The sequence below is a fragment of the Coenobita brevimanus genome, chromosome 101 (genome assembly GCF_032717465.1).
Source record: "Coenobita brevimanus isolate Jiangsu-jjx chromosome 101, ASM3271746v2, whole genome shotgun sequence".
Taxonomy (NCBI): Eukaryota; Metazoa; Arthropoda; class Malacostraca; order Decapoda; family Coenobitidae; genus Coenobita; species Coenobita brevimanus.
The window spans coordinates 29429334-29450419 of NC_137054.1; the positions used below are offsets into that span (position 1 = coordinate 29429334).

The 21086-nt window shown below is 43.4% G+C and overlaps 1 protein-coding gene across 1 annotated transcript in view; it reads right to left on the reverse strand.

The window, feature by feature from the left end:
* LOC145414995 (protein MON2 homolog) overlaps positions 1–21086 on the reverse strand; it is a 570120-nt gene that overhangs the window by 256504 nt on the left and 292530 nt on the right. Inside the window, exon 16 of the mRNA XM_080284414.1 lies at positions 626–801. Coding sequence (XP_080140540.1) covers positions 626–801 — 176 coding nt within the window. The remainder of the gene's footprint in view (positions 1–625; positions 802–21086) is intronic.

Sequence of the window (21086 nt, forward strand, 5' to 3'; positions counted from 1 at the left end):
AAATCATGCACTGTTACCAGTAGGGGAGAATTGAGGTAGCAAGCAACTGGGTGCACGCTAAGGGAACCATACCAGATGCCAAATAGGACCAAATTCCCCAGAACTCATCACTCTGTTTTTGGTGGAGCTGTACTGATCAATGCCAACTGCCACTGGAGCCTTTTGCAACAACTGATGCCGCATGCAGCAAAAGGCTTCACCACTCTCCACTCCTTGGATACTGTGCTACACTCAGGTGACTCTACTATGAACGACACGTCAAATGGTTTCTTGCAGCCCAGAAAACCATTCAGTAAGGTGGGTGGTAACCATGTATCCCATTAATCAAGAAACTGTTCAGTAAGTTGGGTTGTAACCATATAACAAATAGTGAAAGCCTGCTGGTTTAGTAAGTTAAATTGCTCCAACCAGATGTGGCTTGTAAAAGTATAAATCTACAGAATGGCTAGAGTTTACTGCTCATGTTTTGCCAGTCTGGTGTGAATAACTGGTCACTCTCAATTTAAATGTCTACAATGAGAAACCAAGTCCTAAACATCAGTGTTCCTGATGAGGCAGTAAGGTATTGGATAATGAATGGAAGGGCAAAATTAGAAAGCATTAGCAAGCGACATATGATACTGACCTATGGTTGTCATTGATGGCACCGATGATGTTGAGTATGAGGGGCCAACCATGGTGCAGCAGCTCACCACAAGAATGAAGGATGTGTAGTAATGATTCCAGTTGTTTCTGACGCACATCAGGGTGGCCAACCAGTGACACCTCCGACAAAGGTGAAAGCAAAAGTGTCTGGAGCTTCTGTTGGGCCATAAAAGAAGTATTAAAGTGCACTCTCTTCCTATACAGTTTCTGCTGGGTCAACTTGAGCTGTTACACAAAAGAGATCACTGTTTTCCAGATTTCCAGATACTGCATTAAAAATTAATAAACAGAAAGGTATAACCTGTTTAAATTAGAAAAATACCCAACCAGGACTAAAGAACAACATACCATGTTTCATGGCATATAAGACGCACTGTTTTCCCTAAAAAAATACTGTACACTGAAAAGTTCCCATGTGTCTTCGGGGATGAATGTAATGAGGTTAGACTGGAATTAGCTTTAGCTTTACTCAAAACAACCACTTTATTTATTTTTCTCCTAATGCAAGGAAGAAGGAAGCAAAGGCCAGAAGCAAGCAAGACTGTTCCCTCCAAGAAAAACAAGATATGGGAGAGCTAAATTCAGGATCTGTTAATTTCGAGATAGCTGGACACATTGCATTTGAAAGACTGGAAGTAATAGTCAGTAGGAAATAGACTGAAGAGGATAGTTCCAGAGTTAACTTACTACATACATGAAGGACTGGGAGAAACTGTTAACTCTTGCATTAGAGAGTTGGTCAGAAAAAAGAGGAGAATTTGCTGCTAGACAGGTACTATGTGTGGGCAATAGCAGTGGAGGAATACAAGCAGACAGTTCAGAAGAGCAGTCACCAATGAAGCTGACAGAAAATAAATAATGATGCAACAGTGTGGCAAAGAGAGAGATACTGAAGGGAGCCAGCAATGAGGAGAAGAGTTAATAAGACGAAAAATCTTATAATCCAACTTGATGAGAAGCACTGTATATGTGAAGCCTCCCCACACAAGAGTTGTACTCTACAAGGAATGAAGGAAATCTGCGTATAAAGTCAACAACTCTGCAAGGGTAACGACGGCAAAGAGCTGGCTTCTACACCCAATCTCTTGGAAGCAGATTTTACATGAGAGGTGATATGATCTTTCCGAGATAAATCCCAAGAGAATGAAACCCCAAGTATGTTTAAAGATGATGCTGGATTGAGTTGGATATTGTTAAAAATTTAAGGATACTCAAGTCGAACATTTTTATGGGCTGAAAGATGTAGGAACTGAGTTTTTGATGCAGTAAAAACAACAAGACTACTTTTACTCCAATCAGATATGTATGCCAAGACAGACATTAGGTGTGCCATAGCCTAGACTCTTGTTTGCTGAAGTAATTGCTGAGATGGATGCTGTGAGAAGCGAATGGAAAGGTGAAGGTAAAGTCATCAGCGTATGAGAGGATGGGATTAAATGTACAGCTTAGATCACTGATGAATAGAATGAAGAGAGTGGGCGATAGGACAAAGCCCTGAGGAACACCAATACTGACAGCCCTAGGAGTGGAATGGTGGCTGTCTACAACAGCAGCTATAGAACGACCAGAAGGAAGCTAGAAATGAAGGCACAGATAGAAGGATAGAAACTATAAGAGGGCAGTTTGGAAATTAAAGAATCATGCTAGATTCACTCAAAAGCCGCTGAGACGTCAAATGCAATAGCAATGCGTTCACCAAAGTCCCGAAAAGAGGATGGCCAGGAGTTTGAAAGGTTGGTGAGAAGACTGCCAGTGGAGCCTCCCTGGTCGAACTCATATTGCGATAGGAAAGGTGCTTTAAAAAATTTTTTGTTATAAATAAATTTAAAAACTTTTGAAATACTAGATATTAAAGCATTTAGGCAATAGTTAAAGGGAGTGGAATGGCCACCCTTCTTTGGGACAGGCTAAATGTGGGCAAACTTCCAGAGAAAAGGAAAGGTACAAGTTGAAAGAAAATGAGAAAAAGAGGTTACCTAGGCAGAATGTAAGCACTGAAACATAGCTCTCGAGGACAAGAGCCGGAAACCTATCACGCCCACATGCCTCCTTAGTAGTGAGGCCAGTGATGGCAGAAAATACATCAAGTACATAAACAAGAGGGTTGGCAGAGGGTTAGCACCCCTCCTTGGAAAACAACTAACTAAAAGACAAAAAAAATGCCTCAAACTAGGACAGACCAACAGGTGACAACAAAGGACAATAAACAGGACATGGTATGGATTTCAACATGGAATGTAAGGGGGCAAATGATAAGGTGAAAGAGATTGTCCAGCTGCTTGAGGGTGCAACAGTGGACATAAGTGGATTGACAGACTAAATGAGGAGGTGAGAGTGTGAGATAGTGGGAGTGTGGATGGAGTACATGTGCACAAGTAGGTGAGAATGATAAGGCATTAGGGGGTGTATGTATTATTATCTGCAAGATACAGAAGGAGAGTATAAGACAGTAAGGATCAGTTGGTTCGAGAATTGTCTGGTTAAGCTTGGAAGTAGGAATATATGTGTGGGCGACTGTATGTGTATATGCATAAACAGAAGACCATGTGAGCAGAATGAAAGAAGAGTTCTGGGCAAAATTAATGTGGAAGCATGCATAGAAAAGTGTGAGAGGAATGAGAAAGTATCTTTGATTGGAGATATGAATGGAAAAGTAGGGAATGCAAAGGTGGATGGAATAGTTGGTGAGTGAGGTGTGCCTACAGAGGTAGATGAGACTGGCAGTGCTCTAGTGGATATCTGTGCAGGGATAGAGTAGGTGATAGCCAATAGCCATGTTTGGTTCCAAATGATCCACATGTATAAGTGGGAAGTGATGAGGAGGGTGGGTGGTGAACTGAATGAATGGAATTCAATGACTGATTATGTGTGTGTGGATGAGAGAATGAGAAAGTATGTAAGGGATGAAAAAGCATACAGATATTGGGGGACTGGAATTTTGGACCACCACTTGACGGTGATGAAAATCAAGGTACAAATGCGAACGATGAATAGGAGAGAAGGATAGGAAGCAGACCATATAAGAGGGTGGAAAGGTTAAAAGAGGATGGAAAAAAGGCAGACCAAGAGAGAACTGGAGGACTGATTGGGTAAATATGATTTAGAGCAGATGAGGGAGGTGGAAGGTCTGTGCAAGATATTCACATATGAAATCCATGCAGCATGTGAGGTGGTATAAGAGGTGAAGAGAAGACAACAGGGTAAGCAAGGAACAGCATGGCAGAATGGTGAGGTGAGACAAGCTGTGGTACAAAGGAAGAATGTATATAGTGAGTGGATGGGAAGCAGATGCATGGAAGAGGTTGACTGACGGAACAGACAGTTCATAAGTAGAGAGGAAGACAGGGGAGAAAAGATTTGTGAGAAATAGTAAGAAAACAGTGGATGAGGAATTTGGAAGGAATCTGAGTGTAAAGTGGAGGGAATGTAAGAAAGTGTTCTGGAAGGAGATAAAGAGATTTAGACAGGGTGACAAAGAAGTTAGGAAGGGAGCAAAAGATAAAAATGGTAGATTGAGGGTGTAGAAAGGAGAAAAACTGAGCAGATGGAGACAACACTTTAAAGAATTGTTAAACACAGAGAATGAAAGTAATGTGAGCATAGGTAACCGGGGAATGGCTGGAAACAGGAGGGAGGTGAGAAGAGAGGAAGAATTCAGTGGAATGGAAGTACAGTAGTAGAAGTAATGAAGAATGACAAAAAGGGGAGAGCCCCAGAAATTAATGGAGTGTGTGGTGAAATGCTAAAGCATGGTGGAGAGATAGTAGTAGAAAGGATATGGAAGATGTGCAGATTGGCCTGGGAAGAAGATAAAGTTCCAGAGGATTGGAAGTCAGATTCTGTATAATTATTCCCCCATGCAAAGGAAAAGAGGAAATAGAAGTTTGTGGTAATCGTAGGGGCATTTGTCATCTTATAGTAACAGGAATGGTATATGGTAGGATATTTGTTGAGAGTTAGAGAAATAATGGGGGAATTAGTCAGAGAAGAACAGGGAGGTTTTACGACGGGAAGAAGTTGTGTAAAGCAGACATTCATCCTTAGGTCTTCAGTGGAAAAGTTTCTAGAGAGGGGAAAGAACTTGGAAGCCTCCTTCATGGATTTGGAGAAAGCATATGGCAATGTGGAGAGGCAAGAAATGAGGAAAATACTGTATTAACAATACAGCACATGAAGTAAATGAGAAGCTGTTCTGTGCCGTGAATGGTATGCCTGAGGGTGCTTAGGCTGCAATGTGAGTGGATGGTGAACTCAGTGAAATTTTCTATCTGAATGCTGGATTGAAACAGGGATGTGTCATGTCTCCATGGTTGTTCAATCTGTATATGGTGTGGATATAAAAGATATACAAGGTAGGGCAATGGATGTTGGAGTGGCAGTGTTTGGAAACTTCCTGTACAGTACTATTGTTTGCAGATGATATTGCATTACTAAATGAAGCTGAAGGAGAACTGGCTTGGTGAATGAGCTTGAGAGAATGTGCAAATATGGAACTACTGATGACTGAAGGGAAGAGTAAAGTTGTGGTCTTTAAGAGAAATGAACTCATTGAATGCACAGTGGGGTTAGATGATGAGGAAAAGGAAAATATGAGTGCATTTAAGCACTTGAGTACCAAGATGAGTAAGAATGGAAGTTTAGAGGGTGAAGTGCTTGAAAGGGTACAACTAGGAAAAAAGGCTGCTGGTTCTTTGAAAACAGTCATACGAAACAGAGATGTGAGCACGGAAGTAAAAAAAAAAAAAAATCGCCGCATGAAAGTATTGTGCAGCCAACTCTAACATAATGGAAGCAAACGATGGACTTTGTTGGAGGGGCACAAGTCAAGAGTGAGAGGAGTGGAAATGAGTTATTTGAGGGGTGAATGTGGACTTACATGGAGAGACAGACTGGCAAATGAGGATGTGAAGGAGTATTGTGGTGTGGGTTTGGATGTGATAAAATGCGCTAGAAGAAATACGATTAAGGTGGTATGGCCATGTGGTGAGGATGAAGAGTGAGAATATAATGAGGAAAGTGTATGTGAGTGAGGTGGAGGTGGGGGGAGAGGGAGGGGGAGGCCAAAGATGAGATGGAGGAATGGAGTGGAGAGGTACATGAGAAAGTGAGGTGTAAGCTGGGGGGAGGGCAGTGAAATGGCAGGGGACAGAGCAACATGAAGGCGATTTTCTTGTGGAAACTCATTATGGGATTAAGGCACATGGCAACAGACAGATAGACAGCATAAATTTTAGTGTCTGCCATGAGTAAATCAGAGGGGGGGAAAGATGGAGGAAAAGCACCAGAATCGATGAAAGTGGAAAAGAAGGAGAAAGTCTTTGTCAAAGGGTTCTGCATTAGCTGTATTAGTACAAGAAACGGCTACAAAGCCATGAATCGAAACTGGAGGGAAGGATGATAAGGTATGGTTGCTAGAGAGGTTTTTAGCACGGTGCCAGAAGGAGCAGGAAGAATTTGTGTTGGACAGTTCAGAGCATTTACTATGTTCAATTTGAAAGGCCCCAACATGCTTGCATGCATTGGCCTTGGTCACCTAATGGCAGCTCTCCATGCTGCTTGATCTCTGGCAGCCTCCCTATTCAGCCCCTTATCAATGAGGATGCACTCAATGATCTTGTCCCTGGACTTTTTCAGTCTACCTCTCGCAACCCTACCCCTAAAGTTAACACCTCTTACTTTCTGCACGCAATTATCATCTCCCATCCTCTCCACATGCCTGAATCATCTCAATCTACCTCTCCTCATCATAACACCAATACAATATAGTCCCATCCTACCTCTCAACCCCTAGGATACGCAATTAGATTGACTGAACTTCCCTAAAAACCTGTACATGGAGGCGATATTTCAACTCTTACAGAAGTAAAAAGTTCTATCCCCAAGGCTAAGAGCTTGAATTTACACACCTTATGCCACAAACCAGAGCATTTTAGACCAACTGGTTCACAAGCTATAGCCTGTCAAAGTTGAAAAAATGTTACCCTTCCAGGCGGGGTGATTTCAGTTTTCTATGCGCTCCCATCCTATACCACCCTCATTCCTCCCCTCCCACTACCTTCCTCACCCACTCCCATCACTCTCCCTCTCTTCCTCCCCTCCCCTCCTCTCCCATACCCCCCTACCCCACCCTTCAGAATTTTCCAGCTCAATTTTTTTTTCCAAACAATAGCATGCCAAATAATTATGTTCGTGTCCCTCGTGCACCACAAAGGACATGAAAACAACAGTAATTTAGCATACAAGCCATTACTGCGAAACATTAGGACACCAGGGTCAGGCTAAAAATAGCGGGCAAAATTGACACAGGACATATACTATGGATGCATGGCATATATTAAATATAGCAAATGCACTGATGCTGCAAAGGAAAGCGTGTAAATATATATATATACAGTATATATATACAGTATATATATATATATATATATATATAAAGTAGGCTTGCACAGTGCATGGGAGATTGGGCGGTCCACGACCTCGTGCACTGAGAATTCGTGCACTGTGAATACATAATCTTATGAGAAAAATTGCATATGGGCAGTACCCCCTCATACCTGGACATTTTAGGGCCCTTAGAGACAGAATAAAGGTCAAATTTCTCAGACATTGTACTCCAGATATAGCTACAATAAAAAACATGGGCAGTCACCTTAACAACAGTAGACAACAGGCCTGATGGACATAAATAACAGGGGTTCCAAGAAGCGGCAACACTTACAATGCTGCACACCTCCCTGCACCTCCTGCCGCACCAACACTTCCCTACACAGACTCCTCTTGAGCACCTTCCCTAGGAGCCTCAAAGTCACTCACCTTGGCCATAAACCCCTCGAAGTCCAATGCTGACACTTCTGACATTGCATCCTCTTCATCATCAACAGGAACAGGAGCAGAAGATGTAGCTGATTCCTCAATTTCACTAACTTGAGCCCGCTGTGTGTAACTTGTTATAAGCGTCTGTCTTCTTCTGTTTATTTCTTGCCTGTGCCTGTCTGTGTAGAAACGGAAGAGTTTGTTGATACCAACCAGAACTTTCTTCGTTCTTAGGCTGCTCACTTCCTGTTCTTTCACCTCTTCCCTGAGCTTATCCACGACAGCAAGGATCTTGTTTATTCTTGACATACACAGCTCAGTCCTGCCTTCCATCACACTAGGCTGCTCAAGTTGACTCTGCCTGGCATCGGGCTCTGCGTCAGCCTCGTCTATCTGTTGCAACACTTCCTCGGGAGGCTGTTCCTCATTAGCAGCGTGCGCTTCTCATATGTGTGCCACTGTAACGTCCTCGAAACCTGGTACAGCTTGTGCTGCTGTCAGTGTTGCTGCCTCAGCCTTGCCCAGTGGTTGAATGGCCGTCTCCTGGGTCGTGCATAAGTGAGGCACGAGCATTCGCCACTCATGGTTCACCGTTGCATGTGTAATCTGGTGCCAGGCTTGTAGGAGAAATTCAACTGCATCCTTCTCTGTAAAATGACTCCAAAATGCCTCAACAGTCATGTCACTTGTGGCGGGTCAGGATACAGCTGCTGGAGGAGATAGAAAGGGAGCAGGTGCCTCATCGAGGTCTTCATTGTGATCATCTTGTAGGGCATGAAGCTCCTCTTGTGTGTCGGTCTTCCTGTGTAGGTAGTCGTACACTTGCTTATGACAGAAGTGCTTCACAGTGGCAATCAGTTCTTGATCCAGTGGCTGCACTAGTGACGTCGTCCGGGGCAGCAGAAACACAACACGACAATCCTTGTGCAGATCTTCTAGGAATGGAGGGTGACTTGATGCACTGTCAAGCACAAGGGGCATCTTAAATGGAATGCCCAGTTCCCGACACTCGGCCCTGGCATCAGGGACGCAGCGCCTCGTTAACCAGTCTGCCATAATGTTCCTGGTCATCCAACCATTTGCAGACTTGTACCAGTACACGCCACTTGCGTCCATGTTCGTGAGGTTTTTGTAGCACCTTGGGTGTGAAGCTGTGTGTATAACAACTGACCTCATCTTGTGGCTCCCAGACAGGTTTACAGCGAACATTACCGTCAACTTACACTTCTGGAGTTTGCGACCAGGGGCTTGTTTCTGTCTCTTAGCGATGTAAGTTGATTTGGGCATGGCCTAGTAATATAACAACGTTTCATTGACGTTGTAGATCTGGTCCTTGGTGTACTGTCCCTCTTCAAGAAGCAATCTAAATATCGCAGGAGTCTCTCTCACGGCCAGCTCATCAGCAGAGGCACGTTCACCAGACACTTTGTCGTGATGAAGTTCCTAGTGCTTGAGAAAACGGTCCAGCCATCCAACCGATGCCTTGAAAGGTTTGTCCACATTTAACATGCGAGATGCTGCCTTGTAAAAGAGCTGGGCTTGGTTCTGAAAAAATCTTCCATTCAGTGGAACACCTTCCTTCTCCTTCCTCATTATGAAGGTGGCAAGATACCGCTCCATTAGTATCATCGCACGATTTCCAACCTGCGAACAGCCGTCTAGGTCAGAGGCACCATTTGTCTTCACTACAACCCTTATGGCATCACGGTTCTTTCACACTGTTCTCACTGTTGATTCCTTCAGTCAAAGGGCTTTCCCAATGGCGGTGTTTCCTTGACCCTCCTCCTTCATTTTGATGATCTCTAACTTGGTGGCATGCATCAGATGTTTCTTAACTCTTGGGGTTGGAGCCATGGTGTGGCAAAGTACAGGCCAGGATGGAGCAGCAAAAAAATGCCACACGTTGTACACGACAGGTTAGCTGTAGAGAGTGGATCTGCACTGTGCACGAGGCGGGACTGTTAAGGCGCGCCCCCTGTCTTGTACCCCAAGCTGCGCAGTAGAATGCCCGGGAATTTCTGCGCATCAACATGACGACACGTGACGCGTTGTGTGAGGGATGGTCACGTACTAATAAAAAATGGCATTTTCGAGCCACTCCTTGCCTCTACCTCGCGTTGTGAGGTAAACTCATGCATTCAGTGTTTTGGTTATGATTTTTGGTCACTCGTGCACTGTGATGATGCGCACTGTGCGAGCCTACTGTATATATAAATATATATATATATATATATATATATATATATATATATATACACAGTATATACATATACTGTATATATATATATATATATACACAGTATATACATATATATATATACATTTACAGTAATCCCTCCACTATCCTATGTAATAGGGCCAAAGGCACGTCCGGAAAGTGGTCCCGTCTGGAAAGTGGGCCTGTGACTGCTGAACTGGTACTTATGGACCCTAACCCAGCCTAACTTTGAAAGCCACCTAAATAACTCCCTACCAGACATGCATAGTACTGTACTTATTTAAACCTATTTAAGACCCTGTTCACACCAATAATGGACATAAAGCATGAAATACATGAAAAGAAACCAGAGAATGAGGAATTAGAAGTGAGTATGGAAAATACTTAGGCCTAGCAGCATACAGGGTACTGTACTGTACTTAGAACACGTCTGTGGCTGCCTCCTCTAACTCTCTATGGCTCTGGTAGTTGTGAAAATGCTCTTGAAGCACCTACAGTAATGCAGTGTTGTGCTACACATAATTCTTTGCACTGTGAGTTATAATTTTTTAACACTGTACAATCTTCTTAACTGAACCACACCAGTTTCAACCACCATTCCAACCGCCACTTTGCACTCCACACTCACTCCACAGTTAATCCTTTGCACTCTAAATTCTAATTTCATAACACTGAACAACACTGTAAATTCCCATGTGGTCTAGTGGTGTGGTACTGCGGTTTATTCACTGTTTATTCACAAAAAACAAGAACGTGCAGCATCGATTACGATGGACGTCTTCCCTAAACAAATGTTAGGCAGTAACTGGGAACAGGGTTGCCAGATCTGAACTCAGCCACATTACCAAAGTCCTCAATTTTCATTACCAAATTCTTAAAGGAAGCATTTATTCTTCACTAATTATATATAAAAGTGTAAATAAATGTAATCACTCTTCTAATAATTAACAGCATGTTGATCATTTTCATGCTATGTAGGCTAGCAGATTAATCAGAGAGAGCAGACAATCCACCATCTCCATCCTGTGTATCATCATACATGTGAAAAATCCGTTTGGTAATGCATTATTCTGATTCATTTTTGAGGATTTTTTTTTTGCTAACAATGGTTTCAGCACTGTACTTCTTGATAACTGTGTTAGAAAATTCTTAGCCAAAATTTACAGTCCAAAGCAACCTGTATGTACAGTGAGTAAGGAGGAAATGTATCTTTCTCTACCTTTTCTTGGTACTGTATCAGAAAAGACAGAGAGGGCACTGAAATATAACTTTTCTATTTTCTATCTCCAAATAAAGTTCCGATTTGTTCATAAGAATGATTTTAAAATTCAGTCATTTTTTCATTACAAAGACAGACTACCGACTGCCCTCCGCTCGTCAGTCGTTTATGAATACAAGTGCCCTAGTTGCCATACAGGGTATATTGGAAGCACAATACAAACTTTCAAGCTAAGGGCTGATGAGCATAGAGGTCAGTCGAGCAGGTCAGGTCTCTCTGTGAGCGACCCTTCTCACTCTGCAGTAAGGAAACATTCATATATTTGTAATACTTCTGTTGATCCCAAGAATTTCTGTATAATAGACACATGTACCAGTATGAATCTAAAATTACTAGAATCCATTCATATTTATAAACGAAAACCCGCCCTAAACAACTGTCTGTCTGCTGTCCCTTTCAATATATTGTGCAGTTAGTCCCCCCTATAATTTAACACTACGTTTTCTCTTTCATGTAAGTACAATGAGCTCATGCTCATAAAGTTCTTTTAGGATTTTAAATACCTTACAGGTCTTTTTTCATCTTTTTAGATCCACTGAAGATGACATAGATGAATATGTCGAAACGTCTGGACATAATAAATATGCTGTTCGTTGCAACACTGGTATTGTTTTTCCTATATGAGATATATATATGTATACATAAATCTATCTATCTATCTATAGCCCGACGCCCTAATCCCGCAAAGGGTGGCCGCAGACAAAACGTCTCCAAGTCACTCTGTCACCCACCATTTGACTCCCCTCCCCCCAAATCACCCCCCCCTCCCTCATATTTTTTTTTTTTTTTTTTTTTTTTTTTTAATGCGAGGAAGAAGGAACCAAAGGCCATGAGCCCGCAGTAACAGTTCCCTCCAAGAGAAAACAAAATACAATAGAGAGCCAAATTCAAGATCCGATCATTTTGAGATGCCTGGACACACTACGTTTGAAAGACTGGAGATCATAGGCAGAAGGAAATACAGACAGAGGGAGACAGTTCCAGAGCTGACCTGTTGCATAAATGAAAGACTGGGAGTAACGGTTAACTCTTGCATTAGAGAGTTGGACAGAAAAAGGATGAGAGTTTGCTGCCAGACGGGTGCTACGCGCCCGTCGTAGAGGTGGAGGAATGCAAGCAGACAGTTCAGAGGAGCAGTGACCATTAAAGTAGCGATAGAAAAGAGATAAAGATGCAACAGTGCGGCGAAGAGACAGAGGTTGAAGGGAGTCAGTACGAGGAGGAGAGTTAATGAGACGAAAAGCCTTTGACTCCACCCTATTGAGAAGAGCTGTATGTGGGGAGCCTCCCCACACATGAGAGTTGTACTCCACACAGGGGCGGATAAAACCCCTGTATAGAGTCAACAATTGTGCAGGGGTAAAGAAAGAGGGAGTCGGCTTAGCACACCCAATCTCTTGGAAGCAGATTTTACAAGAGATGTAATATGATCTTTCCAAGATAAGTCCCGAGTAAATGAAACCCCAAGCATGTTCAAGGATGATGCAGGATTAATCTGAATATTATTAAACATTAGTGGGTATACCTGTGGAAGATTTTGTCGGGTTGATAGGTGTAAGAACTGAGTCTTAGATGCATTAAAGACAACCATATTATTTTTACCCCAGTCAGAGATATGAGCCAAGTCAGACATTAGGTGTGCCATAGCCTCATCCCTTGTTTCTTGAAGTAACTGTTGAGATGGGCGTTGCGGGAACCGAATGGAAAGGTGAAGAGGTGGAGTCATCAGTGTATGAGTGGATAGGGTTAGATGTACAGCTTAGAAGATCATTGATGAATAAAAGGAAGAGAGTTGGTGATAGGACAGAGCCCTGAGGAACACCACTGTTGATAGATCTAGGAGAAGAACGATGGCCGTCTACGACAGCAGCTATAGAACGACCAGAAAGGAAGCTAGCGATGAAGGCACAGATAGAAGGATAGAAACCGTAGGAGGGCAGTTTGGAAATTAAAGATTTATGCCAGACTCGATCGAAAGCCTTTGATATGTCAAGTGCAATGGCAAAGCTTTCGCCAAAGTCCCGAAAGGAGGATGACCAGGAGTCTGAAAGGTAGGTGAGAAGATCGCCAGTGGAGCGTCCCTGACGGAACCCATACTGACGATCGGAAAGAAGGTTGTGATAGGAAAGATGCCTTAAACTCCTCTCAACTCCATCCCTCCACCTCATCCCCGGTCTACCCCTCCCTCTCCCTCCCTCCACCTCACCTACATACACCCTCTTAGTCAGTCTTTCATTCTCCATTCTCTCCACATGTCCAAACCACCTCAGTGTATTTCTCCTAATCTTTTCAACCACATCCACATCTACCCCACAACGTTCCTTCACTTCTTCATTCGTCAACCTGTCCCTCCACGTCACTCCACATGCTCCTCTCAAGTAACTCATTTCCACTGCTCTCACTCTTGACTTGAGGTCCACGCCTCGCTTCCATACGTCAGGGTAGGGATCACAATACCATCATGCAGTGACTTCTTAACTTCCATACTCACCTCCCTATTTCTCATCACTGCTTTCAGTGTACCAACAACCTTTCTTCCCTGCTGTACCCTTTCACGCACTTCATCCCCCAAAGTTCCATCCTTACTCATCACACTATCCAAGTACTTGAATGCACTCACATTCTCCATATCCTCACCATCCAACCTCACAGCACACTCTGTGACTTCATTCCTCTCAAACACCAAAACTTTACTTTTGTTTACATTAACTTTCAGCTTCCTCCTCCTACACACTGTCCCAAATTCATTCACCAAACCTTGCAACTCCCATTCATCTTCACTCAACAATACTGTATCATCAGCAAACAGCAACTCCGGAAGCTTCCAAATCTCACCCTCATTCATTAGGGCCACCCCCACATCCACTGCCCTACCTTGCACCTCCTTTACAACCCCATCCATATATATATTAAACAGCCATGGAGACATCACACACCCCTGTTTCAGTCCCACATTGAGATCAAAGAACTCACTCAGCTCACCATCCACTCGCACCGTAGCCCTAGCTCCCTCGTACATACTCTTCACAGCACTCAACAATTTCCCCTCCACTCCATATATTCTTAATATCTTCCACATACCTTGCCTATCTATTCTGTCATAAGCTTTCTCCAAGTCCATGAAGGCAGCATACACTTTCCTTCCCTTCTCTAGATACTTCTCCACTAAACATCTTAGAACAAATATCTGATCTACACACCCTTTTCCCTTCCTAAATCCCCCTTGTTCTTCTCCAACTAGCTCCTCTGTCATATGCCTAACCCTATCAATGAGTATTCTACCATATATTTTACCAGTCACACTAAGAAGGCAAATACCCCTATGGTTACCACATACTTCTCTCTCCCCTTTTCCTTTGTACAGAGGAACAATTATACCTGATTTCCAGTCCTCTGGAACCCTTCCCTCTTCCCAAGCCAATCTACACAACTTCCATATCCACTCCACAACAATCTCACCCCCATACCTAAGCATTTCACCACACACTCCATCAATTCCTGGGGCCTTTCCCAGCTTATACATATATATATATATATATATATATATATACACACACACTATATGTATGTCAAATTACAAAGTGGGCAGTGCAGAAATGAAAAAAAAAAAAAAAAGAAGGATAATGCATAGGACAAATTGTCAGCTCATTGGAGGATTAGCCCTGAGGTGAGCCACAGGAACAGAAAAGATTTCCCACTCCCACACACGCGATAGAGGGGGAATTCGGAGGCTGGAAATAAATAAAATTGTCTTGAACTATCAAGGCAATACTGGGAAAAGTATTCCAATTCATCATTCATTCATTCATTGCCAGATGCCATGTATCCCAAATGGGGTGGCCAAGGGCTTAGAGTTAATTGTTTTACAGGGAGGGGCACTAATCCTCCACCAACCCCACTTGACAGCAAAATATGGCAAACCTAACAGGAAAAGCCTGGGACAGGCTGTAAAACTTTTGAGACACACGGTGGAAGGGTTGCGGGGTCAAGGGAGATAATTATCTGGGTGCTAATCACAGCTGAGATTGCCCGAGACTCAGTTGACACTCTACACTACAGAGAGAATGACATATCATATACTTAGACAAACAAAGAGTACAAAGAAATACATCAAAAGGATAAGCATATGCAAAAAACCTTTGGCAGGTACATAATTGTGCCAGTAACACGCTTTTCCCAAAAAAATACACTTAAAAAACTTGGAAATTCATAAAAAACATGAAAAAACACACATTCTAAGTTTCATGCATCGGTGTATGCAATTACACAAACAATAATCTGGTACTGAATGATAACACGCTAGATGAATAGTAACAATGACGTATAATACTCCAGGTGGGGGGGGGGAGGTAAGCAGATGGCATACTACAGTGGGTGGGGGGTAGGGGTGGGGTGGGGAGATGCCTGGGGGGGTGGTACAGGGGTATATAGGTGGGAGACAGACACCACAAGAGAAATAGGAAAGGCAGAGATAGAGTACAAAAGTGTGGAAGATGAGTAGGGGGGATATAACCCTCCCCAGGGAGACAGGGAGGAGGGGAAAGGGGGGGGGTAACCACAGTGGCATGATGGAAGATGGTTGGGGAAGGGGAGGGAGGGAGCAGGAGGCGGTCAGTTAAGAGGGAGAGGGGGAGGGAACGAAGGTATTGGGGTAGAAGAAGGTGGTGAGAGGGCGGTAGAGGAATCACCCCCCTCCCCCCACCATGGGCAGGGGCTCGGATCCTCCCCCCTCCCTACTCAGGACTTAGTTCTCATTGGTTTGCATCGATATACGTCACAATCGGGCCGAACCCTAGTGTCCGCAGCTTTTTACAATGGCTCCTCTTTCGATCATATTTGGCATCTAGCAAAATTCTGGGAAAGGAAAGATCGATTCTATTAGTACGTTAGGGGTTAACTCTTCCATGGTAAACCTAGCCTCCCATGCCTTGCATTCATGGACACAATGCACATCCATTTAACCACTGTCGTTTCTGTATGTATGAGCCTGATAATATCATTTTCCTTTACTGCCCAGGTCTCACTACCCATATAACATTACACTCTTAAAAAATAGCACATACAAAGATCCCTTAGTATGGAGGAAGAGCTCTCTCTATGTCAGGAGAGACAGCAGCTCCCTGAACTTCTTCTAACTACTCTTCATTCTAGCCACAGAGCTAGCTCCAACCCCACCTCCAGCACACAACACATCTCCCAAATAACAAAACTCTGCCACACACTCAAGAGACTCACCAGCAAGATCACTCCTTTCACACCTGACAATCTCCACATGCTCTCCCTGACACATTGCACATATGAAATCATCATCATCTTGCAGTCTACCTCTAATACCACCACATCTCCTATGCACCCACTTATCACAAAAACTGCACAAGATGGAATTACTTTCCACACCCACGTGACAAACAGCACAAGGCCACTCTCTCTTTTTTGACAGTACCGCCACAAGCCCTAGATACCATCAACTTAGTTTTATCTGCATTTACTCTCACGCCCTTGTGTCCCACCTCTCCACTTCCTAAATCTTTCCTCCGCCTCCCTTTCATTCTCCGCAATCAACACCAAATCATCGGAATACAACATCTCCCTGGGAAGTCCATTTCTGAAGTCATGTGACAGGGCCTCAAGTACCACGATGGACAACAAGGGGCTCGACTGACCCTTGATGCGCACCAGCATTCACGTAAAATTCATCACTCAAATGTTTCCCTCTTACTTGGGTGCAAGCACCCACATACACAGCCATAACCACCCTAACCAGCCACTCCTCGATCCCAAGCTTTCTCACTGCCCATTTCACCACCTCCCTAGGGACTCTATCACAGGCCTTCTCCAAATCAACAAAAACAAAGTACAGGTAAGCCCTCAATTCACGCGAACTTTTTTCACACGATTTCGGTTATCCACGAATTTTTCGTACAATAATTAAAACAAAATTATAGTATTCAAATAAATAATTTTAATATACAAGAGAAATAAATAAAATATGAAAATGCCTACCTGCTGCCCGTGTGCATACATATGTGTGTGTGTGTGTGTGTGTATGTGTGTGTGGGAGGTCGGTCTACCACCCACCACAGTCAGTTTGAATCCGACGGTGCATGACTGGCCAATCGTTATTTGTGGCTTAATTTTCTGCCTTCCAGTGATTGCTTGCCTTGTCTGCCAACATGGAGCCTAAGCATAGTTCTAGTGATGCATGTGGTAACACACCAAAATGGACTAGTAAAGTGATGTTGCTGACAAAGAAAGTTAAAGTGTTGGACAAACTTCAGGGAGGAATGTCGGCGACAATTCTCCGTCAGGACGATTCCCCGTCATTTATTTACATACCAGTTTATTTAGCAAGTACAGTACATTAGTTTTTTACTTATATGAGTTATAAAATCCCCCTGAAAATTAGTTATTAAAGTATTAATTAATCAATAATAAGTATATTAATAGAATGATGGGGAATTGTCCATGTTTTGACGGTGAATTGACTTGATGGTGAAATGTCTCAGAACCGTATGTTTGGGGTGAGTCAACTGTTCATACAATAAAGAAGGAGAACATAGCATACGGGAGAGTGAGGGCTAGTGCTCCAGACTGCTACAGTGTCTCCACCTACGCCTGGGAATTGTCTTGGAACCTGTGAATTGTCTTGGAACCGCATGTTTGGGGTGAATGAGTCAACTCTTCATACAATAAAGAAGGCAGAACGTAGCATATGAGAGACAGTGAAGGCTTGTGCACCAGGCTGCTGAAGTGTCTCCACCTACGCCTGTGCTTGTCAGGTTTCAGTGTTAAATTTCTTACATTTTTGTTGTTTTTCATACTTTATGCTAGTTTATAAGGTGTATGTAGTGCATAAACTGTATTATTCAGATGTAATATACTTAATAGACATGCGTAATTATGTGCACACAAGGGCAGAACATATACGCGAATTTACCACATACGTGAAGGGTCTGGGAACCTAACCCTCGCGTGAATTAAGGGCTTACCTGTACACATCCCTTTCCTTTCCTATATATTTTTCCTGAAGCTGATGAATAATAAATATGGCATCAGCGGTCCTTTTGGTTGGCATAAATCAAAGCTGCAACTCATCAATATTCACTCTTCCTTTAATCATACCTTCTAGAACTCTCCCCATTATTTTCATTATCAGGTCAAAAAGCTTTATGCCTCTATAGCTTCCTCTTTCCAGGGCAACACCCTTCCCTTTGTACAAATTTACAAATACAGTACAATCTTCAGCCAATCATCTGGAATACCACACTCATATAATAGTTGTACTTATCAGGTCAGTAACTAACCCCACTCCTATATCTACTGAAGCCTTCAGCATTTCAGCAGTCAGCCAAGACACATCTCCTGCCTTCCCCATCTGCATCCTGCCTATCGCTCTGCTTACAGTGGTAGTGTCAATCAAAGGTCAAGGGCTGAACACCGGATCTTCTGGCTACAAACTTTCCCTGTTCCAGTCAAATGCCTCATTCAACAACCAATTCTACTGCTCTTTCCAGGCATCTTTAATATCCCCACTGTTCACCGCTATTTTCCTTCATCATTCTTCCCACACTGCTCACATATGGTATCCTTGTTTTCCGTCTTCATCTGATTTGCCACATTAAATATCATACTCTTCCTTTCCACACTATTCACATTATCTAGCAAAAGTCTCTGGGACTCAAATTTTGCCTTGTAAACCTCTTTTCTAGCCCTATACTTGGGGGCCAAGTATTCCTCTTTGTTACCACCCTCCTTCCATTCCTTAACTGCAACTTCTATACTGTCATCCCACCACCAGGTTACTTTATGTCTTGGGGGGGCCCCTTGTCCATCCACACACTAAATCAGTAACTCTCATGAGATTGTTTTTGAGAGCTCTGTACTGTTCATTAACAAATCTGCCAATGGTTCCCTGTTCAGCCACCACTCTACTCATCTCACTGAAGAAGGCATCCTTTTCTGTTTGGTTTTCAACTTCAATATTTTCCTCCTAGGTACATAGGCCGTCTTTTTCATCACCTGCTCTTTAAGCACCATGTCACATCAATAACCTGTATTGCTGCACACAATCCTCATTCCCTATAACTTTAACATCCCTCACCAACCTCCTATCAGCCCTCCTGACCAGGAAATAGTCTCCCGGGCTGCTATTTCCTCCAGACTCATCTGTAATCAACCTACTCTCTCTTTTCCTAAAATATTTGTTACACAAAATCATGTTTATTCGTTTCGTTTCGTTTTTAAAGGCTCCAACATGCTTGCATGTGTCGGCCTTGGTCACCTAATGGCGGCTTTCCATGCTGCACGATCCATTGCAGCTTCCCTGTTCAGTCCCTTAACCCTAAGGTCACACTTAATGACCTCGTCCCATGTCTTTCTCAGTCTACCCCTCATAACCCCACCCCCAATATTAACACTTCTCACCTTCCTCACCAATTATCATCCCCCATCCTCTCCACATGTCCAAACCACCTCAATCTACCTCTCCTCATCACAACACCAATACACTCCAGTCCCATCCTACCTCTCAACTCTTCCATTATAAACCCAGCCCCTCCAGGCCTTGGACGCAGGGACGCACTGCACATCCACCTAATCATTGTCATTTCTGTACGTCTGAGCTGGCGAATGTCTTCCTCCTTCACTGCCCAGGTCTCACTGCCATACAGCCTTACACTCCTAACACATGCTGCATACAAAGACCCCTTAGCATGTAGGGAGAGCCCTCTCAATGTTAGGAGAGGCAAGAGCTCCCTGAACTTCTTCCAACCACTTCTCACCCCAGCCCCACCTCCAGCACACAACATGTCTCCCAAATAACAAAACTCTTCCACACACTTAAGAGATTCACCAGCAAGTTCAATCCTTTCATGTCTGATGATCTCCACCTGCTCACCCCGGCACGCCGTACACATAAAATCAGCATTATCTCGCAGTCTACCTCTGATACCACTACATCTCTTATGCACCCATATATCACACACACTGCACAAGATGGAATTACTTCCCACACCCTTGAGGCAAACTGCACATGGCCACTCTCCCTCGTCTTTGACAGTACCGCCACCAACCCTAGATATCATCACTTTTGTTTTATCTGCATTTACCCTTAAACCCTTTTGCCCCATACCATCTCTCCACTTCCTAAACCTTTCCTCCACCTCCCTTTCATTCTCTGCAATCAACACCAAATCATCAGCATACAACAACTCCCACGGGAGTCCGTTTCTAAAGTCATGTGAAAGGGCTTCAAGTACCATGATAAACAACAAGGGACTCAAGACTGACCCCTGATGCACACCAACATTCACGGAAAACTCATCACTCAAATCTCCATTCACTCTCACCTGGGTGTGAGCACCCACATACATGGCCATAACCACCCTAACCAGCCACTCCTCCAAGCCAAGCTTTCTCATTGCCCACTTCACCACCTCTCTAGGGACTCTGTCAAAGGCCTTTTCCAAATCAACAAAAACAAAATTAAGATCCCTTCTCCTACCAATATATTTTTCCTGAAGCTGTCGAACAATGAATATGGCATCAGTGGTCCCCCTACCTGGCATAAACCTAAACTGCATCTCATCAATATTCACTCTTTCTCTAATCATACCTTCTAAAACTCTCTCCATTACCTTCATTATCTGATCTAAAAGCTTTATACCTCTATAATTTCCTCTTTCCAGGGCATCACCCTTCCCTTTACACACATTTACAATTACACTCTTCAGCCAATCATCTGGGACAACACACTCATAAATAATCCTATTTATCAAGTCAGTGACTAACCTCACCCCTATATCGCCTGAGGCCTTCAACATTTCGGCAGTCCACACCTGCTGCCTTCCCCACCCTCATCCTGCCTATTGCCTCACTCACAGTAGCAGTATCAAGCAAAGGCCAAGGGCCAGACACTGGATCTGCTGGCTCCAAACCTTCCCTGTCCCAGTCAAGCTCCTCATTCAACAACCGGTTATAATGCTCTCTCCATGCATCTTTAATATCCTTACTGTTCACCACTACCCTTCCTTCATAATTCTTCACACACTGCTCACCTATGATATCCCGATTATCCCTCTTCACCTGACCTGCCACCCTAAATATATTTTTCCTTTCCCCATGATTTAGGTT